Genomic DNA, 22,643 nt, shown 5'->3' on the forward strand with positions numbered 1-22,643 from the left:
TTTCCAGCGGAATATCCCATTCCCCGGGCAACGGCCACAATTATCACTACATGTCCAGCACGCACGAGCGACAAGCTAGGCTGGCTAATGCTGATTGTGGGGATTGTCATGCAGATCTGAACGTTTCTCAACAGCCAGGACTACGCGCTCTCTCTCTATAGGCAAAACGGACTCGAGCAGTGTCGGTGCATGGTGATACCCAGCAGCGCATCTCCGGGCCCTCGCACCCTTTTGCATCAACAACGTACGCCAAAGTAAACTCGCGTAAATCATCCGGGATGCTGCCGCCGTCAAGACTAACTAGATTACTCCTATTTCCTCCTCATGTTTCATGTTTTTTATTCTCGCGCCACGTCGCAAATTTGACGGCCAATCGAACTAATGCTCTCGCTCCTCGTCTTCTCGTTGCAATTTTAGCAAACTCGACCCGTTCTAACGGCCTCTCTCCGTTGATTGGGAATCGCACTCCGCCTGATTAGCGAAGTAATAATTGACGCTTGCAGCATCCAGGGATTTTTCGTGTATCGCGTGCATGTATGTGTGTCTATAGTGCACATTCGTCGAAAGAGGGGGGGGGGGGGGGGGGATGGGGAGAGAAGAAAGCGAGAATCTAGGGATGAAAGTTTTACGCGGGGACTCTGTGCTCGATGGATAGATCAATCTGCAATCGTATTAGTACGAATGTCAGAGCTTTCGATGAGATTCATCGCGAATTCCGTGTCTGGTTGATTAAGTCGATTGGTTTTCGTCGTTATCAACGCGATAGAGCCTTTCGCTCGAGCCATTATCTCCGCCGCGCCAGTGGGCAAGCTTTCCTCTTCTGTATTGGTGTCTCTCGATACAACTTCGTTCGTATAAAGGTCGAAGGAGAACTCGACGTTTCGCGAGCTCGAAATCGTTTCAATTTGGTGTACGAGCAAAAGATAGAGAGAGAGAGAGAGAGAGAGAGAGAGAGAGAGAGAGAGAGAGAGAGAGAGAGAGTCGAGAGGGCGAATGAACGTAGAGAGAGCAACGAACCTTTCAACGAACGGCTTCAGTATTTCCGGATTAAGGCGTAATCCTCGATTACGCGCCCGTCCAATCGGTGCACGCACGGATTTCCCCTCGTTACTTACGAGAGTTTTACGCAAATTTTACGAAAATCCTAGCGCCATATTTACTTTTTCCAACACTGCTCTGACATATGCCAAAACATTACCATGCAGCTGCCACGTGCTCTACACTCATACAAACATTTTAATTGGCCAAACTGTTCATCTCATATTTACAGCTTACGCCACGTTCGAGAGCCACCGTGAATATATATACGTCCAATTGTCGTCGGATCTTCCTCGCGATGCTTTATATTACACTTTACGGAATAATGATAGCTTTCCCGTGTGGAAACAATAGAAAGCAAAACAGGAGGGAGAAGGAAATAAGGACGAATGAGGAAATATCGGGGCAAACAAGCGAGAGACTGGAATCAGACGCGAAATCTTTCAAGATATACTTTTGCACCTTTTTTCCTCTTTTGGTTTTTATCCTCTCCCTCTCTTGCTGCGATTTTTTCCTTTTCTTTCGTATTTCCTGAAATTTCCTCTTTTAACCTAGTCTTCTTTGGTCACATACCCCCACCCCTTTCTCCCTCTCTCTCTCTCTCTCTCTCTCTCTCTCTCTCTCTCTACCTCTCTCGCTCTGTCAGTGCTCCAGCGGACGTCCTAGATTTCAAGCTTCTGGCGAGAGAAGAAACTGACTGGAGGCTTTACGCCACACGTTCGAGGTGCCAAGCGACTTCTTATTGTCAGACCGTCCGTAGAATTCGCGTCTCTATATACTACATAGATATATATATATATATGTAGGAGCCGGTCGAATTCTTCCATCCATGCCGAGCGTCGCGTATCTTTTTATTCGCCCAGCCTTCTCGGCTGTAAGCTAGAGAAATATAATAATAGCTAGAGGGCGTTGAGCGAGAGGAAGAGCGTCCTGGCAAATTGCAATTTCATGATTGCTTGTGGTGAGTGAGCGAATCGACGACGAAGAGGCTTAATCGGTGCATTAGGTTGCATGGAGGATAGGACACGATTTGCAATCATACATTATACATAGGAGACTGACGTAGTGGGTAGATAGGTGGTAGGTAGGTAAGCGCGTAGATGGAGATTCTCGAAGAGACGAATCGCCGTAGCGCGAGTTATGAAAATGAAATTTCCGGCGCAAAGTGTAAGGAAGTGAGGTCGCCGTAAAAGTGATTTCGAAGTCTTTCGTGCGGAACTGCCTCTTCTAGAGCAGATGGCAGGAACATTTCCGCCGGCCTTGAAAGTCCACGGGCCCTTGCATATGTAAAAACACCAGCGAAATTTTCCTCACGTAGCCGAATCACCGCGTTATCGCTCGAATATCAAATAGCACTCGTTACATTTAAGCAGAAAAATCAGTGTTTTACCGACCATCCTTGATCCGCTGACAATAGACAGCAAATACCCATTTCCAGCTGAATCCCCTATTTAGGGGTTTGCCACGTGCCTAAAATTCCAGAAAAATAAATGGAAGGCCAACGCGATTTATCTGCTGTATATTGTATCCTCTTACGTCTTATATACTACATACATATATACAAGTACATGTATACATACATCAAAGATTATTAAAGTTTTTTGGACCGATAACGAATGACGCGTAGCACGTTGATAACCGGACATGTACAAATTGATACGCGCTAACGTAACAGACACAAGTGCATGCGAGCGACAGTTTAAAACGACGATTAAAAGCTTAATAGGAGTATTGGGCAGTTTACGATGCAAAGGACCTCGAACGACCTACTGTAGCATGCAGTACCGATAGTTAATAGTCACCATTATGAATATTATTCGCGCTACCTGGGTCAATACGCAGGATGGCTGAAAAACTTTCAAAAGTTTACAAAACCAGACGAACTGGAAAAAAATAAATGGTAATACAATTTTACGATCACGTGTATTCCAAATAGAGCTACGGGAAGTTAATTAAAATGCTCTTACAAGCGATGAACAGGAGACTGTATACAGTCTAGTTTCAATAATGCAAGATTTTCACGAGTGTTTTTTTTGCACGTTCAAAGACTGCTTACTCTCTCTCTCTCTCTCTCTCTCTCTCTTTCTCTCTGGAGCATCGAGTTTCCCTCGCTACGAGGCTTCAGGGACCGATCGACTCCCATGACGTACGCTGCCAGTTTTTTTACGAGGTCGTACTGTAAATGTGCTTCCACTGTAAGGACACCCTCCTCGGTGCATCGATGCAATTTTTAAAAGTAAAACTACCAGCTCCACGCACTCTTACGTCCCTTTACCCACGAATGGTTTTTCCACTATTATTATTATTATTCTCCTCAGCATCTTTTTACGTTTTGTCGAAGCAGAATTATCGTCATTATGCCTAATGTACGCTTGGAATTAAATCGAGGCACCTGTTGGCGAGGACGATGAGTTCCAGATGCGCGGAATATCAATTAGCGGGTCGGGGATTATTACGAGCAATGAATATTTCAGAGCTTCCAGGGGGAGTTTTGCGAGGGAAGTTTGGATCTGTATCGACGCGACTGTTAAGTAGCGAATGAATGGGAAAATAAGACGCGAGGGGATGGCAGAGATAAGGCGCTGGCGAGAGGGGGTGGAGAATGACGAATAAATAGAGATGGTAAATGGATCGGGCGAGGGAGAGAGAGAGAGAGGGAGAGAGAGAGAGAGATTCCTCGTTTACGTCCCAACGCTGAGAATCCGCCTTACCTGAATTCTCCGGGAGGTTTGCGAGCATTCCTCGGGAACAGAAGGCTGTACAAGAGCGCACATTTCACGTGAGTTTCTTCTCTCCTTCCTTCTCCATCTGGCATTCTTCTCTTTGAGCACCTCCCATTTGGCCCAGCCGTGGTCGAAAAGAAAGAACTGCCGGGCCGAAAAATAAGAGAGCATCGCGTTCCGGAGTGGCGTGCATCTGTTTCCCACTTTGCATAATATTCCCTTGGGCTCTCTACCACTTCTCTCCCAAACTCCTACTTTATTTTTCCCACCGACCCCCATAATCCCGCATCGTCTTCCCGGGATAACCAACTTCTCATTTAATTTCACCGAACTATCGAAAACTTTACCATCGTAATCTGACCAACGCGATTTAACCGAGTCTTAAAACCGAAGCGAACGAGTGCTATACATGCAGAATCGAGGAGGGGAAGGGAGGGGGGGGGGGGTGCTACGTGGTTCGGGCCATCTTTTCGGTCAAAAAGAATTTAGGGGAGAATGCATTTTCGCTGCGCCTTGCGAGAGAGCTGGAGCCATAAAAAAATCTATCCACCCGATGGTAAAAGCACTTGCAGGGCTCGATTCCAATCGAATGCGTAAAAAAGTTGAGAGTGTGCGCGCTCCCTCGCATATAATACACATTGCAACCTATATACATGCACAATTCGGATACATAGGAGGGAGGCAAATGTACGACCAAGCGCAAACTTCTCGTCGTATATATACAGTCGTCTTAGGAGACCTCGTAACGTACCACAGATCGGGAAATCGTGCGTTTTAGCAGCACTGCCGTTGTTTTATGCTATTTCACTCTCGAGCCATTCGACGTTCCCCGAGTGATTACGCTTGGACGGTCTTTCGCGTCATCCTCTTCCTCTCGGTTTACGACGGACGGATCCTCGACTACCAACGAGATTCACGTAATGGCCATTGCAGTGCCACGTGCGAGACCATCATCAGCGTCGTCGTATAATTAAGGGAGTCGAATCGATTAATCGATATTCTTCCCGGCAGACGGTCCAGAGCGATGCTAAATAATTACTGGGGAATCCCCTTTCTATTTGCCAATTTACCGATCGACGATTCGCTGTCGCATCGTTTTTCCACGATAATTATAAACATCTCGCTGTACCGATGAGAGTTGTCTCGTTAAACCCGTGGAAAATAATGATACGTTTCGCGAGGTGGAAGCTTTATCCGGGACAGACGAAGGAATTATGGGGGAGGAGGCATTAGGAAAAGTTGCGAAGCGGAGCAAAAATTCGAGTCGCTCGATGTGCCACCTATCTAGCGGATAATGCAATGATTCTCGGGATGCTTTGGTCTCCGGGTAAATACCCGAGAGATATAGCGGGGGAACCGTATTGGAGGAACGACGACGATGCACGGTCTTGGAGAAGCGATTAAATCCTAGCTGGCGTTACCGGACCTAACGTTTTATGACCCGACCAGATGATCTTCCGATGTTTCAGCTCAATATCCCGCGTCAGCCAGAGTTCGATGCAATTCCTTTATTACGTTACCCCGGCTTGTAATGAAATTCAGTCACGTGATTAATGTCAGGTTGGGGAGTGAGTTAGGAGCGAGAGCGGAACGAGAAGCGTTATAAGGGGCTTAAGGGGGTGGGGGATGAAAGGGGTGCGGGCTGTGAGATTGGGGAGGAGAAATAAGAAACGGCGTGCTCCTAATTGGACGAAAAAGCGACGAGGAATAGCTCGCAATATCTAAATGAAAGGGCATGAAAATATCATTAGAAAGGAAAGCGTCTTACTACTCTCTGTTTCTACACTCCTGCGGCTCTTATTCTCGCCTTTTCGTTTACGCTCCGTCCCCGTTCGAGTTTGCCTTTTTGTTTAATCTTCCACGTCTCACCAAGTCCTTTGGCTCTCGCTCTCGACTTTGCTTGCGTAACACCCTTACATTATTATTTGCCTCGCCCTTTCCTCCAGCCTTCCCTACGAATTTTCCACCCCCACACCCCCTTTTTCCCAATCATAACTATGTCTCCACGTACAGTACACGTGTACACTATATATATATATAGATATTTACCCAGTCACGCATTAGATTTTCCATTTTGACAGTTTTACTCGTGTAACCCACTATAGCACTCCCTGCAGGCCAGAGAGATAAACCTGAGTAAAGAGATTCGCGCGCGCGCGCGCGAGCGAGCTCTCGGCTTGCAGTGGCTCTTTGGGATTTTCGATATAAGGATGAAAACGACACCGGCGACAATCGGAGAAGTGTTTGCGAGCTCAGGTGTTGCCTGGAAGTTGCCGAGGCGGGCTGGAATAGCCGATGTAAGTTTCAAGACGCTTAAGAGCCAGGCACGCCTCTCGGCGAGCAAAGTTCGATTGGGTAGCTTCCGCCTGTAATCGACGATATCGATAGTTTCTTGATTACCAGAGGGAACGGGGGAGGGGAGGAAGAAAGAGAGAGAGAGAGAGGATGAGGATGCCGTCAACACGGCTAACATGACGTTTTCAAGTAACTTTGCCCCCTTCAGCCACTACGCTGCCGTGATTACTCGCAATCTTATCCGCTCTCGTCCAGCCAGTCTTCCATCGCCCCCTCCACTTTTTCATCGATCACACGCTCATTTTCACACCGATCCTCTTTTCATCGCTCGTTACGCTTCTTCGAGTCTGTCAAAACCGATTGATGTGCGTATATACATGACTATATATATAGTGTTCTTAACCTCCCCCCCCCCCCCGCTAACACGATGTAATCCTAATTTCCAATTGACGAATTATGCGCGCCGTACGTTACGTCGTAAATTTTGGATGATCTTTTGCTCGAACGCAAAATTATGTTTAGCGTCACGATTCGCCTCGCGTAAGAAGCACCGGATAAGGTCGTATACGGATAAAAACTTTATTACGACGCGCGTCGCAGTCTCTAAGCGTTTTGCGACTTATACCTGGGATAGAGCGAGAGCTGAACGCAAATGTACGATTAATTAAATTGCATTTTGCTCGCGGATTTCTCGCGAGTGGCGCGTGACTCGACTTCGGGAACGCCAGCCGGGTTTTCGATAGCAAATAATAATTAGCGGAGTCCAACGAGAGTTTGGCTATCGAATTCCAAGGGAAAGAGCAAGAGGGGAGTGAGAATCGTGGGTTTCAAAGTTTCGGAAGGGGAAAAAACAACGATTAGCGAGTGTAAAAGGTATATAATTAGCATATATATATATATATATACTATAGAGTATATACCTATACGAGCCACGAGCGTAGGGATAAAAATGATTTAGCGAGAGTACTGTCACTATAACTATATATAGTTGGCTCCAATTCTTCTCCGTGTAACCGTGGCTGAAAGTCCATTTTTTTACCGCTACTCCGCCACTCGAAGATCTCTCGCATAAAACGTAGTAGGGGGGAGGAGGTAAGACACTGTAGGGGTTGTGATGAAGAGAGAAAAAAAATGGGAAAATGGAGCGAGAAAGGGGAGAAGGTTGAGCAGGAGGGATAGAAAAAGAGACGAGCTTACGTTCGTAAAACAAACCATCAGCCCGCGAAGGGCATGCTTTTAGGAACTGAAATGCAATGCGGCATAAAGAGTCGGGATTGGATTTCTCGTTGCGCTCGTCCGCCCCGGTTCGTGACAAAAGTGGAATTTAAAATTGCTGCATTTCCAGGAAAAACGTCGCTTTAACTCGTCCTTGGTCCGTGTGCTGCCACGTCATCGGCGAATCTATATAACGAGAGAAGGAGAAATAACGGCCTCTCGTGCCACCATCGCACTCCCTCACCCTGCATGCGCAGCTTCGAATAAGATATATAGCGAATACTCTGCTCTACTCCGATGGATTTGTAGCGATACACCGTACGCATTGAGCCATAATAGCGGATTTGACGTTGATCGCTGCTACCCAACGTGGATATAATGCTCTGGGAAATTGCGCTTGTTAGCGTTGCGTGCGTCATATCCCCCTGAAAACTTGCCCCGTTCGCAACGCGCCAATGTTCATTTCCAGTTATTAGCGTGTAGCGGTCAGACCTCGGGCCAGGTAAGCGTGCCTGATCTCGTCTCTCTCCCTAAAACAAATCTGCATTGATGACAGCCGCTTCTAGTTATACGGTAACCGCTGAAAATGCAAAACTTTGCCCGGCTATGAAAATTATCCTCGATCTCGTTAAATATGCAGAAATATCCGTCGGTGACGCCAGAGAAATTTAGCACGGCTACACCGAATTGCTTTTAAAGTGGAAACATTTAGATGGTAGTATCGGATTAACGCTAGTTTCGCCCAAAACCCGTCAAATATTTTTACATTTTTCCTTCTGCTCTCTCAAAACTTTCTCCAAGTTTCATTCATCGTCAATTAGAGCTCGCTTCTGTCACAGTTTCCGACAGTTTTATGTCTAATCTGGAAATCTTCTGCTGTCGAGTACCGTACATGTACAGTTGGGGGGGGGGGGGGGGAGCAACGAATATTTTTCTGCTTTTTTTTACTTCCTACACTCACTATATATAGTACACGTATGATTTTACTTGATTATAATTAAATCATGCGTGTTGGAATAAGTGGTTAAGTTATATTGCTAAGAAATTTTATATAGTGTAGGACGTTGTCTGTACAGAAATATTTGCTGCTCTCGCCCCTGTACAAGTTGGTCAGAGAAATCATTGGCTTTGCAATGGGTTTCTGTGGAGACACGGCAATATTGGACAATTATTGCGTTAACGTTCCCCTATATATTAGATAATAGTATTCCGTTTCAATCGACTGCTCGGGATTGCCAGCATCATCCACGCTGGCTAGCACAGCACGTGCAAATCCGTGACGTGTGCCTAATGTCCAATGCTACCTTCGGAACTGCATTAATTCCATTAAAACTTCGCCACGCTCCTTCAAACTTATATTAACGACAGTTTTAGATACTTTGCTCTCCTCTCCAAAGCCTCAAATCTTTTACCACACACTATCCTCTCACTTTCTGTATCGCTAATAATTATTACCCGAAAGATCCACTTCTTCCCAAACTTGCCGAGCTGAGATCCGCACGCTTCGCGATAATTCACGATATTCTCTCCGCGCGGCCGCTGGAAAAACAGCTTAGCCGAGCACTTAATTACGTCCATAAAACAAAAGCTGCGAGCAAAGTGCATTTTCCAGAACTCTCTTTCAATTCGCTTTTAATTCCAACCGAGGGCAAATAACGCGTGAAAATCAGATTCGTATATACGTATATGCATAATAGAAGATTATTAATTTGCGCATGGTGGTTATATAGAGTGAGAGACGAGGATCAAATGCAGTTTTCCATCAGAATCTATTTTGTCGTGAAAAAATTGAATCTTGCGCTCTTGTGGTAACGAGATGGAATAAAAGAGGGATAGTGTATATATATATATATATATATAGACCAAGTTTCGTGGGAGTCGCACAAGCTGGACAACATAGAATAAGGGTGGGGGGGGGGGGGGGTTGAATTCTTTAAGGGTTGTGGTATACAAGGGAGTGGAGAATCGAGTAAATTGGAAAGGTGGTGATGACGCAGACGGCTTAATTCCGTTGGGTTGACGAAGGGGTGGATCGTGTGTATCCGGACGATTATTCGACCGAGGTAAGGCTGCATGTGGTTGGCCAACTTGGGTGGCTTTAAACGCTTTGCGCTTAACAGTAGGCGAGCCCTGCTCAGCTGCCTCTTATAACCGGTGTATACGCCTGCCCGGTCAACACAAATTTGTTTCATAACGCCAACGTAGGTCGGCACGTTGCTTGCTTGCTTGCCTCTCTCCCGTCACTAATTATTTTCCATAACAAGTATGAAATATTCTCGCGGGGCTAAGGAAATATTACGTGACGTTACCCCGCTTTGCTAGATCCGAGAGCTTCCTGCTACAGGCACCTTGCTCCTTCTCCTACTGTACACCGTACCATTATATACCAACACTAGTGCTAACCAACCTTCTTCCTTGTCGCCAATTCCCAATACTCTTTTGCAAATTTTGTCAGGATCATTTTGAATATTCTGTCCAAGTAGGAAACTGAGCAATCTTACTAATCAAAATCAGTCAGGGTGTTTTGGTAATATTTACAGAATATCATGACGAGGAACGATTAATAATAAGCAGTAGTGTATATTAATAATATATTCTACACTCACGATTTATTATCATTGATAACTATAATTTTCTGTCACTCATTATCGTTCCATACACTCTATATACATTCGATTTCTAAATGATTAATTCGCGTTAATTAAGCTGACGTTTCCGTCTCGCTCCTCGATTTTTACGAGAGAATTTTTTCCACCTTCTGCCCTATATAGTATATATAGGCAACTGGAGTTCGCCATTTAATTCCCAAGGAGCTCTCGATGAAACGGAAATGAGCCAGCTCGCTTCCGTTTGCCAAAGATTTCACGCTGAATTTGCCAACGCTCTCGCTCGATTCATCCGAGACTTCCGATTCGCTTCCACGAGTGGCTCCTTCTTCAATTTCAACGAAGCCTCGCACTTTTTCCAAAACTCCACTCTCGCGGCTCGAAGCGGAGATTTCTGAATTCTGATCCGTCCTCCCACACTCTGTCCCTTCGGCGTATCACGGTTAATATTATCTTTCACGAAAATTCTCATCAGACTTTTGCCCCGGAGTTTTGAACCACCTCCCGCACCGAGTTCGCTCCCCGACATCCTTTTCGGCCAAGCTACTCCAAGACGAGAAAGCTCGAGTTTCTCTCCTGCGTAATTAACGAACCAGAAACTTCAGGATCGCGACTCGCTCTCTCAGACTGTTATCTCACCTGCAGACCCTCCGACGGATTTCATTTACGAAATACTCCAACCGAAAAGTAACTCGAAAACTTTTCTCGCCTTTTTTATCAATCCACAGATTGTTCGATAGAGTTTTCTTCTGTTTCGCGCGATTAACAGTTCGTCTTTCCATCCCGCAGTCTTCTTTATATCTGCTATATATATATATATATATATACACACACACACACACTTTGAAGTCTGCGCGATTATACGAGTTGAATCAAACGGAACGCGCGAGGGAGGACCTTGCCCATGAATCGCGCGTACCAATTTCACCGACTTTGTGATCTTTCCATTAAAATTTCGATTAAGGAAAGGGAAAGAGAATCGCCGACTGAGATTGCCCCGCGCGTTCTCTCTGTGTATCGATAGCACCACGGTTGCGGAAAGTTATCCGCGTCTCTCGCGAGCTACAAAAGCCCCGATGGATAAATACCATTACCATGCAAAGCACCGATAGGAAGCTCCATAACCACGCTTGCCATGGTGCGTACACCCTCCAACTCGAATGATAAGCCCCTGGCACAGAGAGAAAAGGAAACCTTATCGATGTAAATGCTGCAGGATTAACGAATTAATATTCCCTTTGGTTAGCGTATATATCTACCTTCAACGAGACCAGTGGGGAAAACTGAAAGACCTCTGAATTTTCGCTAATTGCCATAATATAGAAATAACAAGTTATATATATATATATATATATAACACTACGAAATCATCCTGCACCTTTCCTTCCATTTCTCTTTCGTGGTTGACGATAAAAAAAAAACACATTGTATACCCCACGCGGTTGCACGGTGTTATAAGCAGACGCTACTGAAAAAGAGTCCACTGGCCCGGAAATATAAGGTGTATCGAGGGTGATGCGTGGTCGTGCGAGACTCGCGTAATATTCGTCGTCTTGGGGAGAGATCGCCGATAGCAGATGGGGAAAATAGGGTGAATTTTCGGTGGTGCGAGGCCGCGCGCGTTTTCTCCTCTCCCATGACGATAACGATAATGCTGGACCGACGCGACGCGCAGCGCTCCGGGACGGCTCTACAAAATATAATCTAATTATCTGTCCGCCGTGGCTCTACGCTCTCGTGTGTAATACGCAATTATATTCAACGTGCAGCGTCCGCTTGTATCTTCATTACAAACTCGAGTGCAACGCGTGACACAGTCCACCCCGCAGACCCTTCCACCCCCTTTTCAGCCTTGTCAGAGGGCGTCGGTAATTCGCCAAACGATGCTTCGCTGCTCAAACGGTCGAGTCGCATCTTCCCGGTTCGTCTGTATGTATATATGTACTGTGCTATATACGTAGAATCCTACACCCTTGCAACAAGCATATACCGTATACTCTTCTTGGATACAATACGACTAGGATCGATACATACCAATCCATCTCGCTCCCCCTAATGGGTGGTGCCATCGCTTTTTCACTCAATCTCTATCCCTTTACTTTACTCCACTACTCTGCTCTCTACCACCCCCCCCCCCTCATTTCTCTCTCTCTCTCTCTCTCTCTCACTCTTGTACCCAATCTCGCTTTCCCTCCCTATCCTCTAATTAATCCAAACAAATTCCACGCGGCGAGAAGTGAATTGTTTATGATTTAATCCTAGCGGCACTCGGCTCATAATGAACGCGGAACACTGTTAGCAGTCATATTAACGCCTCTGATTGCATTTCTTTTTAATTCGCTCTCGACGAACGTGACAAATTCAGGGAAAATGAAATATCTGTCGGGAGCAGGAGAATTATTGCGACGTTGATGAGGTTTTCGGTAACGGCCAAGCCTCTCCGTCCGATACTCCACTGGACAAGATTCGCTGTTAAATTCTTTTTTAATATATCGCACATATATACATAAGTATATTCATATATTTCGATTTTTATTATTATTTGTTGTATCTACAATATATATATATATATATATATATACTGACGCTACTTCGCTTGGCTTCGCCTCACTACGCTACGCATCGATATCCCTCTTTTACATTACAAAGGGCTCTTATTTAAATAAAAGATCGTGCAAAAATAACTGTACAGTCTCTATATCCACCTCCCGTCGACGTTTCTTTAGTGGTAAAATGCTGGTTTTAACGCTTCGGGATGAATGCGCATAATTTACATTAGCTTAAAAGATAAGTAAGGATAATAGGAACGAAGATGGCTAAGACGAGAAATACTTTCCTTTAAAGCATACTTATGAACGAAAAATATACATGTATAAGAGGGGTGCTTAACCTAAACAATACTTTCGTCTCGTATAAGCAAGCATCGTGGAAGCTTTGAGAAACGCTCGATTCTTCTACCGCGCGTTTCTCTAACTATATACACATATAAACTTGCGCTAACATATAGATCAATGCCCGTGTACCATTCGGTGGATTAAAATCTAATTTGTAAATTCAGCGTCGATTTCAGCTGGGAATCATGCCTGGGGGTCCAATTCCACTTGTTGCAGCAGATCTGGCTCTGAAATGTTTTTTCACAATTTTTCCAAAGTCTCGAGCTGTACGCGTTAAGACAGGAAAGAGGCGAAAAATTTGCTTACCAATACGATTGTCCTCGGTGTATACACTCGTCCTTTGAGAACGCCTCCTTTCAGTGCCGAACCTACTCCTTGGCTCGATCCTTTGTGCAGCCACGTACGTCGGTGTGGTGAAATCATCCGGCTCCTCTACAGCTGGTGCACCGGTTCGTTTCCTGCAAATCACTAGACCTATCGCTACTCCTACGCCCACCAGGATCAGACCTATTCCTGTAGGAGAAGAACGCGCGTTACAAACTTTCCTCTTATCTTCTCACTCTCTCTTTGAAATTGAAGAATTATTATCGAATACCTGTCAAGGCGATGACGATGATCATTGTCTCGGAGAGAGCAAAGGGAAGCGCATTTTTCAAATCTTGCAAGAAAATTCCAGAGTTCTCGATTTTGTTGCTAATTGGCTGGTGGACGGCCACGTGCTCGAGGAGGACAGGATCAGAACGACCGCGTCCGTTGACAGCATAGACGTAGATGGTGTAATCGAGGCCTGGTTCGAGCCCGTGCAGCTGGAAGTTAGGTTGCTGGTTGCTCTCTTGGTAAAGAGGTTGGGGCTCGCCAACCGCTCCTTGGTCACTCTGTGGCGTCTGCAGCGTTTGCGGGATGACCTGCTGGTGAGGCGGGGAATTCCTGAGTACACCGCGAACCTCCAGAAGGAAGTGCTGCGGGGAACCACCGTCCGATCCAGGAACACAGTTCACTTCCAGTGCGCTACTCTCGTTGTGCAAAAAACAGTCTAATGGTGCTTCCGGTGCTTCTGTAGAAAAATAATAAAAAAAAAAACAGTTTCCATAATATGCCTCTTGTATGACATAAGCTTTGGAGGAATTGCTAATTGAATTGTTATTTTTATTATTACTCGCTGGTACAATGTTGAAGACGCAAGGAATCGTCTGTCTACCGACACTGTTGATCGCCCAGCAAGCCAAAGTACCAAAGTCGCTATCGGAGGTCGGTGTGTATTCCAGAATGCTGAGGAGTCCTTTGTTCTGGGCCCTCGAGTTCGGTAACGGCAGGACATCCCCTCGCGTGTTGTTATAGGTCCAAGAGAAACGCACTATGTCATCCGGAACTGCCTCCACCTCGCATCTCAGCGAGACGCTCTCGTGGCGACCAGCGATAATTTCTTGTTTCTCCTGGCCCTCTCTGCACCGTGGAGCATCTGTGATAAAGGAAATTCCTGCATTTCCACCGTTTCTCAAAACAACTTTCCAGCTCTCCTTCTCGCGAGGACCGTCCATCATTTTTCCTTACATTTCATGTGAATTAATATTGGTCGACTTAGACCTCGCCCGATGGAATTTACAGCCTCGCAGGAATAGTCGCCGGCGTGTTCCAAGGTGAGTACCCTCAGAGTGAGACTGCTGGATGCTAGCAGGATACCCCCGAGGACATCGTGCTCCAACAACTCGTCCTGCAATATAAATTGTTCTACTTTAAACACGTTCCGTAGATGTACAGATTTTTTATATGTAATTGTCATGGAGGATAAAAGTGATTTATTTTTAGCATCATTGTGTACTTACATTGTGGTACCAATTGATTCTCGTCGGTGGCGGATTACTGTAGACGTTGCAAATTAGTTTCAAATCATCCCCCTCTCTGAGAGTATCCATAATGTAGCCATTGGCCAGGTGAGCATCCACGTCCGGTGGATCTATTTATGTAAATCTTTTGGTTAGCTTCCGGTCGGATTTGAATCGGGGATAAGGGGGAGAAGATATTGCGAATCCTTACACAAGACGCGAAGCGTCTTGGCTTCCTCCAGGACGCCTCCTGGAAATCTTGGATTTTCCGCTCGGCAGATAAGCTCCTTGGCATCGTCGTCCTTGCCCAGGACCAGGGCCAGCTTGCTGACCGTGGAATTGCTTCTCTGAGTGGTCGACACGTTCGGATCTCTAATTACGTGTCCCCCTAACCTCCAGACAATCCTGGCCGCCGGTGAACTTCCCCAAGTTTCGCACTTTATTGCTATCGGTCGCCCGGCGTAAATCTGATCCTCGCTGAGGACGATCTTCACGACTGCTGGTTTTACTGAAACGACGAAATTGCGCTCGAGCGAGCACCGAATTACGAAATTACGATCAACTTTACGCACCTGGTCATCTCTCAGACCCTGCGCGGATACTCACGATATATCTCCAGAGGAACTTCGCGAATTATTGCTTTTTTCATGGGCTCGGATTTTGCTCTGCACTCGAGCTTGGCACCCCACAAGGACCTGCCGATCTTCCCTACGAATAGATGATTCACCGTGAATTTGCTGGACGATCCGATCAAAGAGTTATCGACGACCCCGTCCAGCAGCTCGCCATCCTTCCACCAAGTGACTTCTGGCCTTGGTCGACCTACATTATTAATAAAATTGTTTACGATAAAATGCAAGCTTTACGAGGCACTCGTCGCGCTCGTGGGACCGAGAGATTAAAGCACTTACCACCGGATACTTGACAGGTTAAAAGCAGATCGTACCCCTCTAGAAAAGGTCCACCCACGCCCGTCACCTCGCGGCCTTGCGCGTCATATATCACCGGACTCGTCGGTTCCTCTATAAACGTTTAAAAATAAACATCCTACAATCTCTCCGTTCGGCCAGTGACACCACTCCACAAGTACCTATACCTAACACTCCTATACACAGTCTGTGCAAAGTACTTACCGACCAGAGTGAGATTCACGCGAAAATTTCTCGTCGGAGAATTCACAAAGTCCACCCTGCACCTGAACAATCCCTGGTCCTTCAACGTCACTCTCGTTACCTTGAGTTTCGCACGATGACCGTCCGCTACCTGGAAATATGTCCTATTTCCAAGGTCATCGCTGCCAGCCCAATGGACCGCGTTATGGTAATTACCCATTCGGGCATCTAAGCTATAAATAGAATAGCTGTAAGGCAATTTTGGCACGTGTTATTAAAATTGTTTAGTACAGCGTAGCGTTAGAGTGAGAATATGTGAGATAGAAGAGAAAGGTGGGGGAAAGAAATGTTCTAATTTCTAATGAGCTCGTTATTAACGGTTCGTCGCGTCATCGGCCTTATTCAGGGATGGAGAAGAAAGGGGTGGTTGGTAGCCGCGTGTTGCTCGCAGATTTAGATTCGTCACTGACCTCCGTTGCGCAATGCTGGAAAGGAATAGCAGCCCGCTGAAATTGAGAGAGGATTTGTGTGTGTGTGTGTGTGTGTGCGTGTTGGGGAGAGGGATTTAGAGACAGAAGCAAGAAAGTGCAAGAGTAAAGCGGATAATGCAGCGTTTTGGATTTTCATGTTTTCATGCAAGGAAAAATGCGCATGCTGCGACCCTGCGAAGGATATAAATTCACATTTGGTTTATTTGCTTTTCCTTTGGTGGGATCAGTCGTGCCGAGCCAAGAGAGAATCCTGGGCAAGCAGTAAGCGGGAATAATCGAATCCATAAATTTCCGAAAATGCGGTACAGCTAGGAGAGAGTGCGCGGCATAAGCAGGAAGAGCAAACACAGCCGACTCGATGAAGTTAGCATTGCTGCCACCTGCTGTGCGTGTTCACGATCTACTCTCGTCTGTCTTTTCCTTTCCTCTGCAGTACTCGCAGTACTTTCTCCCCCCTCTCTCTCTCTCTCTTGCATCGAGAAATCCATCGCTTCGAGCTTTTTCCTCCTTATACCAGCCATATTTTCAATACCACCCTCTTTGCACCAACATGCCTCGAGCCGCTTCTTTAACTCCCCCTCCCCCCTCCCCTTCTTCTCTCCGGGTAAATTTCTATTTAACGATCGGACCAATTCCAATGTGGTATCGCGCGATCCATATACACCCCAGCACCCTGGGCCCGAGTAAATACTGAAGCTTGCTCTGGCAACACCACTGACGTTATTCCCCAGGTACTATGCGTCGAGATATTTCGAGATCAGAGTTCAGAACAATGGCATCTCCCAATAACACGCGTACCCCGCCAGAGTTCTCTTCAACTATCAAGAAATTCCGCCTGTGTCTGAATCAAGCATCAACAAGGATTCGAGAGAGTAGGAAGCGAGTTAGCAAAGTCACACGAGACTTCACGAGGATGAAACACAAGCCAATTTCTCCAGCACAAAGGAATCAAGCGGCTGACGCAAGGCGATACAGAAAAATTCATCCATTATATCTCTTACCTGTACAATGGTATTCCAACTTCGTCCTTGAACCAGAGAACCATACTGAGAGTATCTGTAGGGGTTGGTGGGGTGATGTCACAGGGCAGCTCGACATCGTCTCCTACGGCTGCCCACACGAGCTTGGCAGGTACTGAAACGTAATGGATAGAAGGGATATGTATACAACGAGTATCTCTCTCTCTCTCTCTCTCTCTCTCCCTCATACATATATAACTATAGGGGGTCTCTTTTTATATAAAAGTCCATGAGCGGGAAAAAGTATCGATGGACGAAACGGGAGCGCGTTAATAGCCCACAGGGCTCGTTGAATGGAAGGTACAAGAGTTCAACCGACTGAAACGTTCGACGCGTTTAAAGCGTTCACACTCCACTCAGATGAGGCTCATTAGTCATTGAACAGGAGTAAACACAGACGAGCGTCAGCTCACGTGCTTAATTGCAGCGAGGGGCGACACAGCCCTGTGCCTGCATCCTGTTTACACTACAAACACCATCTCCAAAGTAACCTAGCCCTATCGATGACCATTTTTCTCCCTCCCACATCCTTTTAACCCACTAATGATTCCCTTCTTGATTTTTGTATCGCATAGAGAAAGAAATAAACTTTTTATTCTTATACCCTAGCTCTAAAGGAGGATCGAAGAAGGACTCTGCTCTCTATAGTCTTCATCCTCAGCCCTTTTAATACGGACTTTCATGGACTAATATTTACTCTAAAGTAAGAGATTACGAAGGGGAACTTTCCTAGACAATATATTCATAAGCGCAAAGGCGACGACAAAGTGGAGGCTACATTGAATCCCTTACTCAGGGGCTTAAGTGCTCGTTAAGAGTGCGACGTATAGCGATTCGCCGTTAAAGCGTTCCGCGCTCGCGCATTGACACATACTCAATTATAGATACTCATTACTGAATAAATGGAGTAATAGCCCATTGAGAAAGTCCGGGATACTTTGGAGGAGAATTCTCGAGTTGCCAGTTGAATTTCTGAAAAATCAATGAGACCCTGCACTATCTCGAGTCATCTTTTAATTAAAGCGGGACAAGCGGCTGTGTATAGGGTTGTGTTCCATGGGAGGTTTTGAACATAGAGTGATTTATTTAGTGCTGCCTGTATAGTACATATATATAAATATGTGTGTGTGTGTGTGTGTGTGTGTGTCTATAGCGCAAGGGTTGATGAATTGTAACGCGTATACACGGAGTGGATCCATGAATATTTGGTCGTAGCAATTCCGCTGGTTATTGTGCATCCACGCAATCTCCATTTTGCCGTTGGCTGAGTGAGTCTAGCTCGGTTGCTGATCGAAAGAAGAGGCACGTGCCAGAAGGGCAGACCAGGCCAGCCTCACAATAGACGCTTCAGTTATCAATGGCATACCGCGTCCTCTGCATTAACACTGCTTTTCTCACGCACGTGCTGTATCGTTTCCATTTTCCTCCCCTAATATTCCACCGTGTGCCACTTCACATTTCCCAGCGAATTCAACTTTAAATACCACGCGTGTATAAACCGCGAATAAAGTTACGGACAATAGTTCATCGAGCGGAAAACCTCGACATGCGAAACTTTGATCGGACAGACACTGAATTTCTGTACAAACCTTTATTAGTCACCATAGAAATTTTTCTCTACTTTCCCTCTCTCTCTCTCTCTCTCTCTCTCTCGCGCGCGCGCGCTCGCTCTCACTCGTTCCCCTAGCTCGTCTCAGTTTATTCCACATTCAACAAATATTTTAAGAGTCGTCGACGGAAAACGTTTCTTTTCCTCGAGAGAATCCAGTTTTCTTACCAAAGAAAAATAAACCTACAATCGTTGATAAATCTCGTGGCGTCTCATTTTTTTGTAGAATTTCGATTTTCACGTCATTACTGATTTTACGTTATTTGAAAAGCTTTTTAGCGTGTCAGAGAGTTTTCTGGTCTTCTCGGGAAACGCAGTGATGGGCAGGCACTTGGAAATAGTTTGCCATTGCGTGACAGAACGTTTCATCGCTATGAGAAAGTACAGTTTCTTTCCTCGTGGAATCTTTCGGAGAGACGGAATGCATATACACGCGTGGTACGTATACATATACATATATATCTATATATACGAAAAAGCTTTCTCATGATTGATCCATATCTAAAGGATGATTTTGTTTTGCATGGAAAATAAACAACGAGCCTCTCCTCAGCTTCCTGTTCGAGATCATTGCAGGCATCATCGCGTGTATCCTTGATATCATAGAATAAAAATGATGCTATAGCTGGTAGCGCGCATACGTGTCGAGCCCACGATCCACTATTTTCGTATCGCATCGCTCGGGCAAACCGCGTTTCCGGCGAGAATTCTATTTTAGAGATCCGTTTCCACGACCTCTTTCTTATTACCTCTTCCTCCCGGAGCAAACCAATTTTAGCAGGGGAATTATTGGTAAAAACCGCTAATCCTCCGTAAAGGGCGCAATAACAACGTTTTGTCCCAGCAAGTAGCAATACAGGCAATTTGGAATTATACCAACGTATATTCATAATTGTCGAGCTCGTGAATGCAGCTTCCTGTTCTTTGTTTCATCGGCTATATTCTCCTGTCTTTTCATTGTGCTTATAATATGTATCGCGGCCACGGTACACCTGTCATTATAAGAGTCGTATAATTGATGACGCATTCCGCGCACGGCGACTGCTTAAAGCAGTATTAATAGTTCAATTAACGAGGAAACACACCAAGGACGTGAAATGGATTTATATAGAAGGATCCACAGCCCTTCGGGAATATTCCAATGATTCATATCTGTTTATCCTTCGCGGAAGCCTCTGTTTTGACAGTAACGCGCGAACTTTCGATATTCCCCTATTAACTCATCGCGCAAAGACTTACGGTATATGGTCGAGTATAATCGTAAATAACGCTGGTAAAACGCCGGGGCCGGTGGTCTTGGCGAGATAAAATTCTCTTTGAAGATAAAACTGTATTGCGTCTCTCCACCAATAAAGATGAATTTACGATTTTTCTTCTCGATGGCCCGAGGCGAGCTTTTCTAGCTGACTAATCCGGCTATAGTAACGATTCGTTCAAACCGAAAATAAATCTTGCGAATTCTTTCGCTAGAATTTAAGAAAGAGGAAGGGAACGAGGCTAACCGATGGATAAAAATATCCTGCACTCTTGGAAACAGCCTAATATCCAAGGAGTGTACTGTAATCGTTTTTCTTTTCTTTTCGGAGAACGAGTCACTCCTCACCCTATTGAGTGGACGTTGGGAGAAGGATTGAATATTTTAATTGGGAATGGCAGCAGGAGGCAAGGGAGAAGATCAGTGGGTCAGATGCGGGTCAACGCGAAGCCGAGGCTTTATTTAAATCCTTCCGGTCGGCGCCTGAGTGTCGAAAGTGTCAAAGCGACAGGGCGTGGATTATTTTAGGGTTCTCGACAGGTTACCATCCTAATGGATGCTTGTACACGGAAGAAACCCAAGTTTAAGAGATGCCACGGATTAAGATAAATTGATTTGTTTGTGGGTTAAGAGGGAACGCGAGAGAGCGAGAGAGACAGAGGGAAGAACGGACATCGTCCAGAGTCAAAGGATCACGTTCCTGCACTTACCTTTGTTGCGAAATTCGGTGGAGTCGTCGGCAGCTGCGCCCACTCGGCGTATCCGAAGTAGCAGCAGCAAACTCGTCAGGAACACGTATCCCAACGTGCGGAGCATCTCGAGTCCGAGAGATCAGGTGTTCCAGTTGATACGCGAAACACCCTCGATGATCGGCCCTGTCGTACGGCCGAACATTCGATATAACTCGATTCAATTGTCACTTTAAACTTCACCTAAAAACCTCCGAGCTGTCCTGACTCTCCCCAAATCTCGATCCATTTGCCGCCGATCGAACCAGATCGAGCCACCAAACATCCATCGGTCCATCCGGAGTCCCCAGATTTTTCAACAGTATATATATATATATATATATATATGTATGTATTTAATCGAAAATATAAAACACGTGGTCAAATCTTGTCACGAAGATTACCGACTTTATTTCGTGGGAGGTCCGCTTTTATATGCTCTAACGAGCCTTTCCTGCCACGGTTAACGATAGCCGTGACGACTGTCAGCGTTGCCTGTCAAAACGGGAGAAATCCCAGCGTTTTTACGTTTTTACCACTATAGCGAGCGTTCTCCATCGACTTCCGGCCGGCTCTCCAACTCTTTTTTCAATCTCCCTCTTTTTCCACTGGTACAACTATATACACCACTAGGAGTCTGAAAGGGTCACATGTGCTCGTTATTAGGCCGGACACGTCGCGGCGAAATCTTTTGATTAACAAAACGAGCCGCTAGGTTTTTTTATTGCGACTCGAAGCGACAGTTCGTCCGAGTCTTTGTGGCCCCTAACGACGCTGCCAATATTTCCATCCACGTCCCGCGCACAAGACACTTCACAGCTGAATAGTTTCCCGTCACGTTAAAACGCCTTCTTTCTTTCTCTCCCTACCGTTTATAAACACAGTGTCCCTATCCCGCTAGAACATCCCCTTCTTTTATTCCCTTTTACTCCCACGAGGAGCAGCGCTCCTCAGCTTTGATCCCGGACCGCGAAAAACTCCTTCGCTCTCCTGCGGCCTCCACGGAGTTTCGCGCCAATGAGCTCCTACGCTCGCTGTTATATTATTAGCCTTGGCTTCTGTTTTTCGCAGCGCGGCACAGGCACCCTCCTTAAATGCCCTCTCCGTCCTTACCTCGCTCACCCCTCCAGGCTATAAAGCCGACTCATACTTTTATTTACTCCTTTCCCTCTAAATTTATTTGGCCCACTATAAATAATGTATCCGCCCACCGCTCGATTCGTTACGTTTCACCACTTTTAATGCCTTCTAATTTTACGCCGGCACGTTTGATCCATTAATTCCATAAACGATATTTTCGTACTTCCTTCCTGTCACGCTCTCTCCTACTCTCTTATCTATTAGCCTCCACCACCGATTTAGCATCCCTGTTTTGACATTTCCACGTGTGCCACCGTCCAGTTTTGCACTTGTGCGCGCGGTTTCGTTTTCCGCCCCACCGCACTCGGACTCCTCCGTCACCAGCTTCAACTTTCTTCGCGTCACGTGATGGCCCCGTGCACTTCCGGGTGAGCCGAGCAAACAAGTATTATTTATACCGTGTCCTCTCCAAATTCACTCGCTGCTCCTCCGTTTATACTTTCGTCAAAGGATTTGGAAAAACTCGAAAGAATTTCCAAAGCTCGTCGATTATTCTCCTATACTTCGGTTCGAGGTTTTCGTTCGTTGGACTTTGATTCGCAGCGCGGAGAACGGTTTTGAATTTTGCGTTATATTTCGGGATTTCTTCGGTCGCGAGTATGGTCGCAGCGGATGGACTTCGGGGGAATTGGGGAAGAGATTGAAAAATTCGTATAGACGTTCGGCAGAGTCGGCGTCGTCGACCACGACTGCCT

The 22,643-nt window shown here is 45.9% G+C and overlaps 1 protein-coding gene across 2 annotated transcripts; it reads right to left on the reverse strand.

Annotated features, from left to right (window-relative positions):
• Nucleotides 1–12,473: 12,473 nt before the first annotated feature.
• On the reverse strand, nt 12,474–21,627 carry LOC136785121 (neural cell adhesion molecule 2-like). Of its 2 annotated transcripts, none has more exons than XM_066746141.1 (12): nt 20,791–21,627; nt 17,199–17,331; nt 15,728–15,954; nt 15,506–15,616; nt 15,201–15,416; nt 14,806–15,102; nt 14,595–14,725; nt 14,323–14,482; nt 13,928–14,230; nt 13,367–13,825; nt 13,078–13,284; nt 12,474–12,998 (listed from the first exon to the last, which is right to left on the reverse strand). In XM_066746141.1, exons 1-12 carry the CDS (start codon nt 20,894–20,896, stop codon nt 12,955–12,957), a joined length of 2,394 nt encoding a protein of 797 aa, XP_066602238.1. In that variant the 5' UTR covers nt 20,897–21,627; the 3' UTR covers nt 12,474–12,954. The 2 variants fall into 2 exon arrangements, with proteins under 2 accessions (XP_066602238.1, XP_066602239.1); XM_066746142.1 differs by having other exon boundaries at nt 15,728–15,939; nt 20,791–21,626.
• Nucleotides 21,628–22,643: the final 1,016 nt, after the last annotated feature.

The sequence above is a fragment of the Prorops nasuta genome, unplaced genomic scaffold (assembly GCF_024137725.1).
Source record: "Prorops nasuta isolate Cenicafe-Biocafe unplaced genomic scaffold, Cenicafe_Pnas_1.2 PNAS00163, whole genome shotgun sequence".
In the NCBI taxonomy this organism is placed as follows: domain Eukaryota; kingdom Metazoa; phylum Arthropoda; class Insecta; order Hymenoptera; family Bethylidae; genus Prorops; species Prorops nasuta.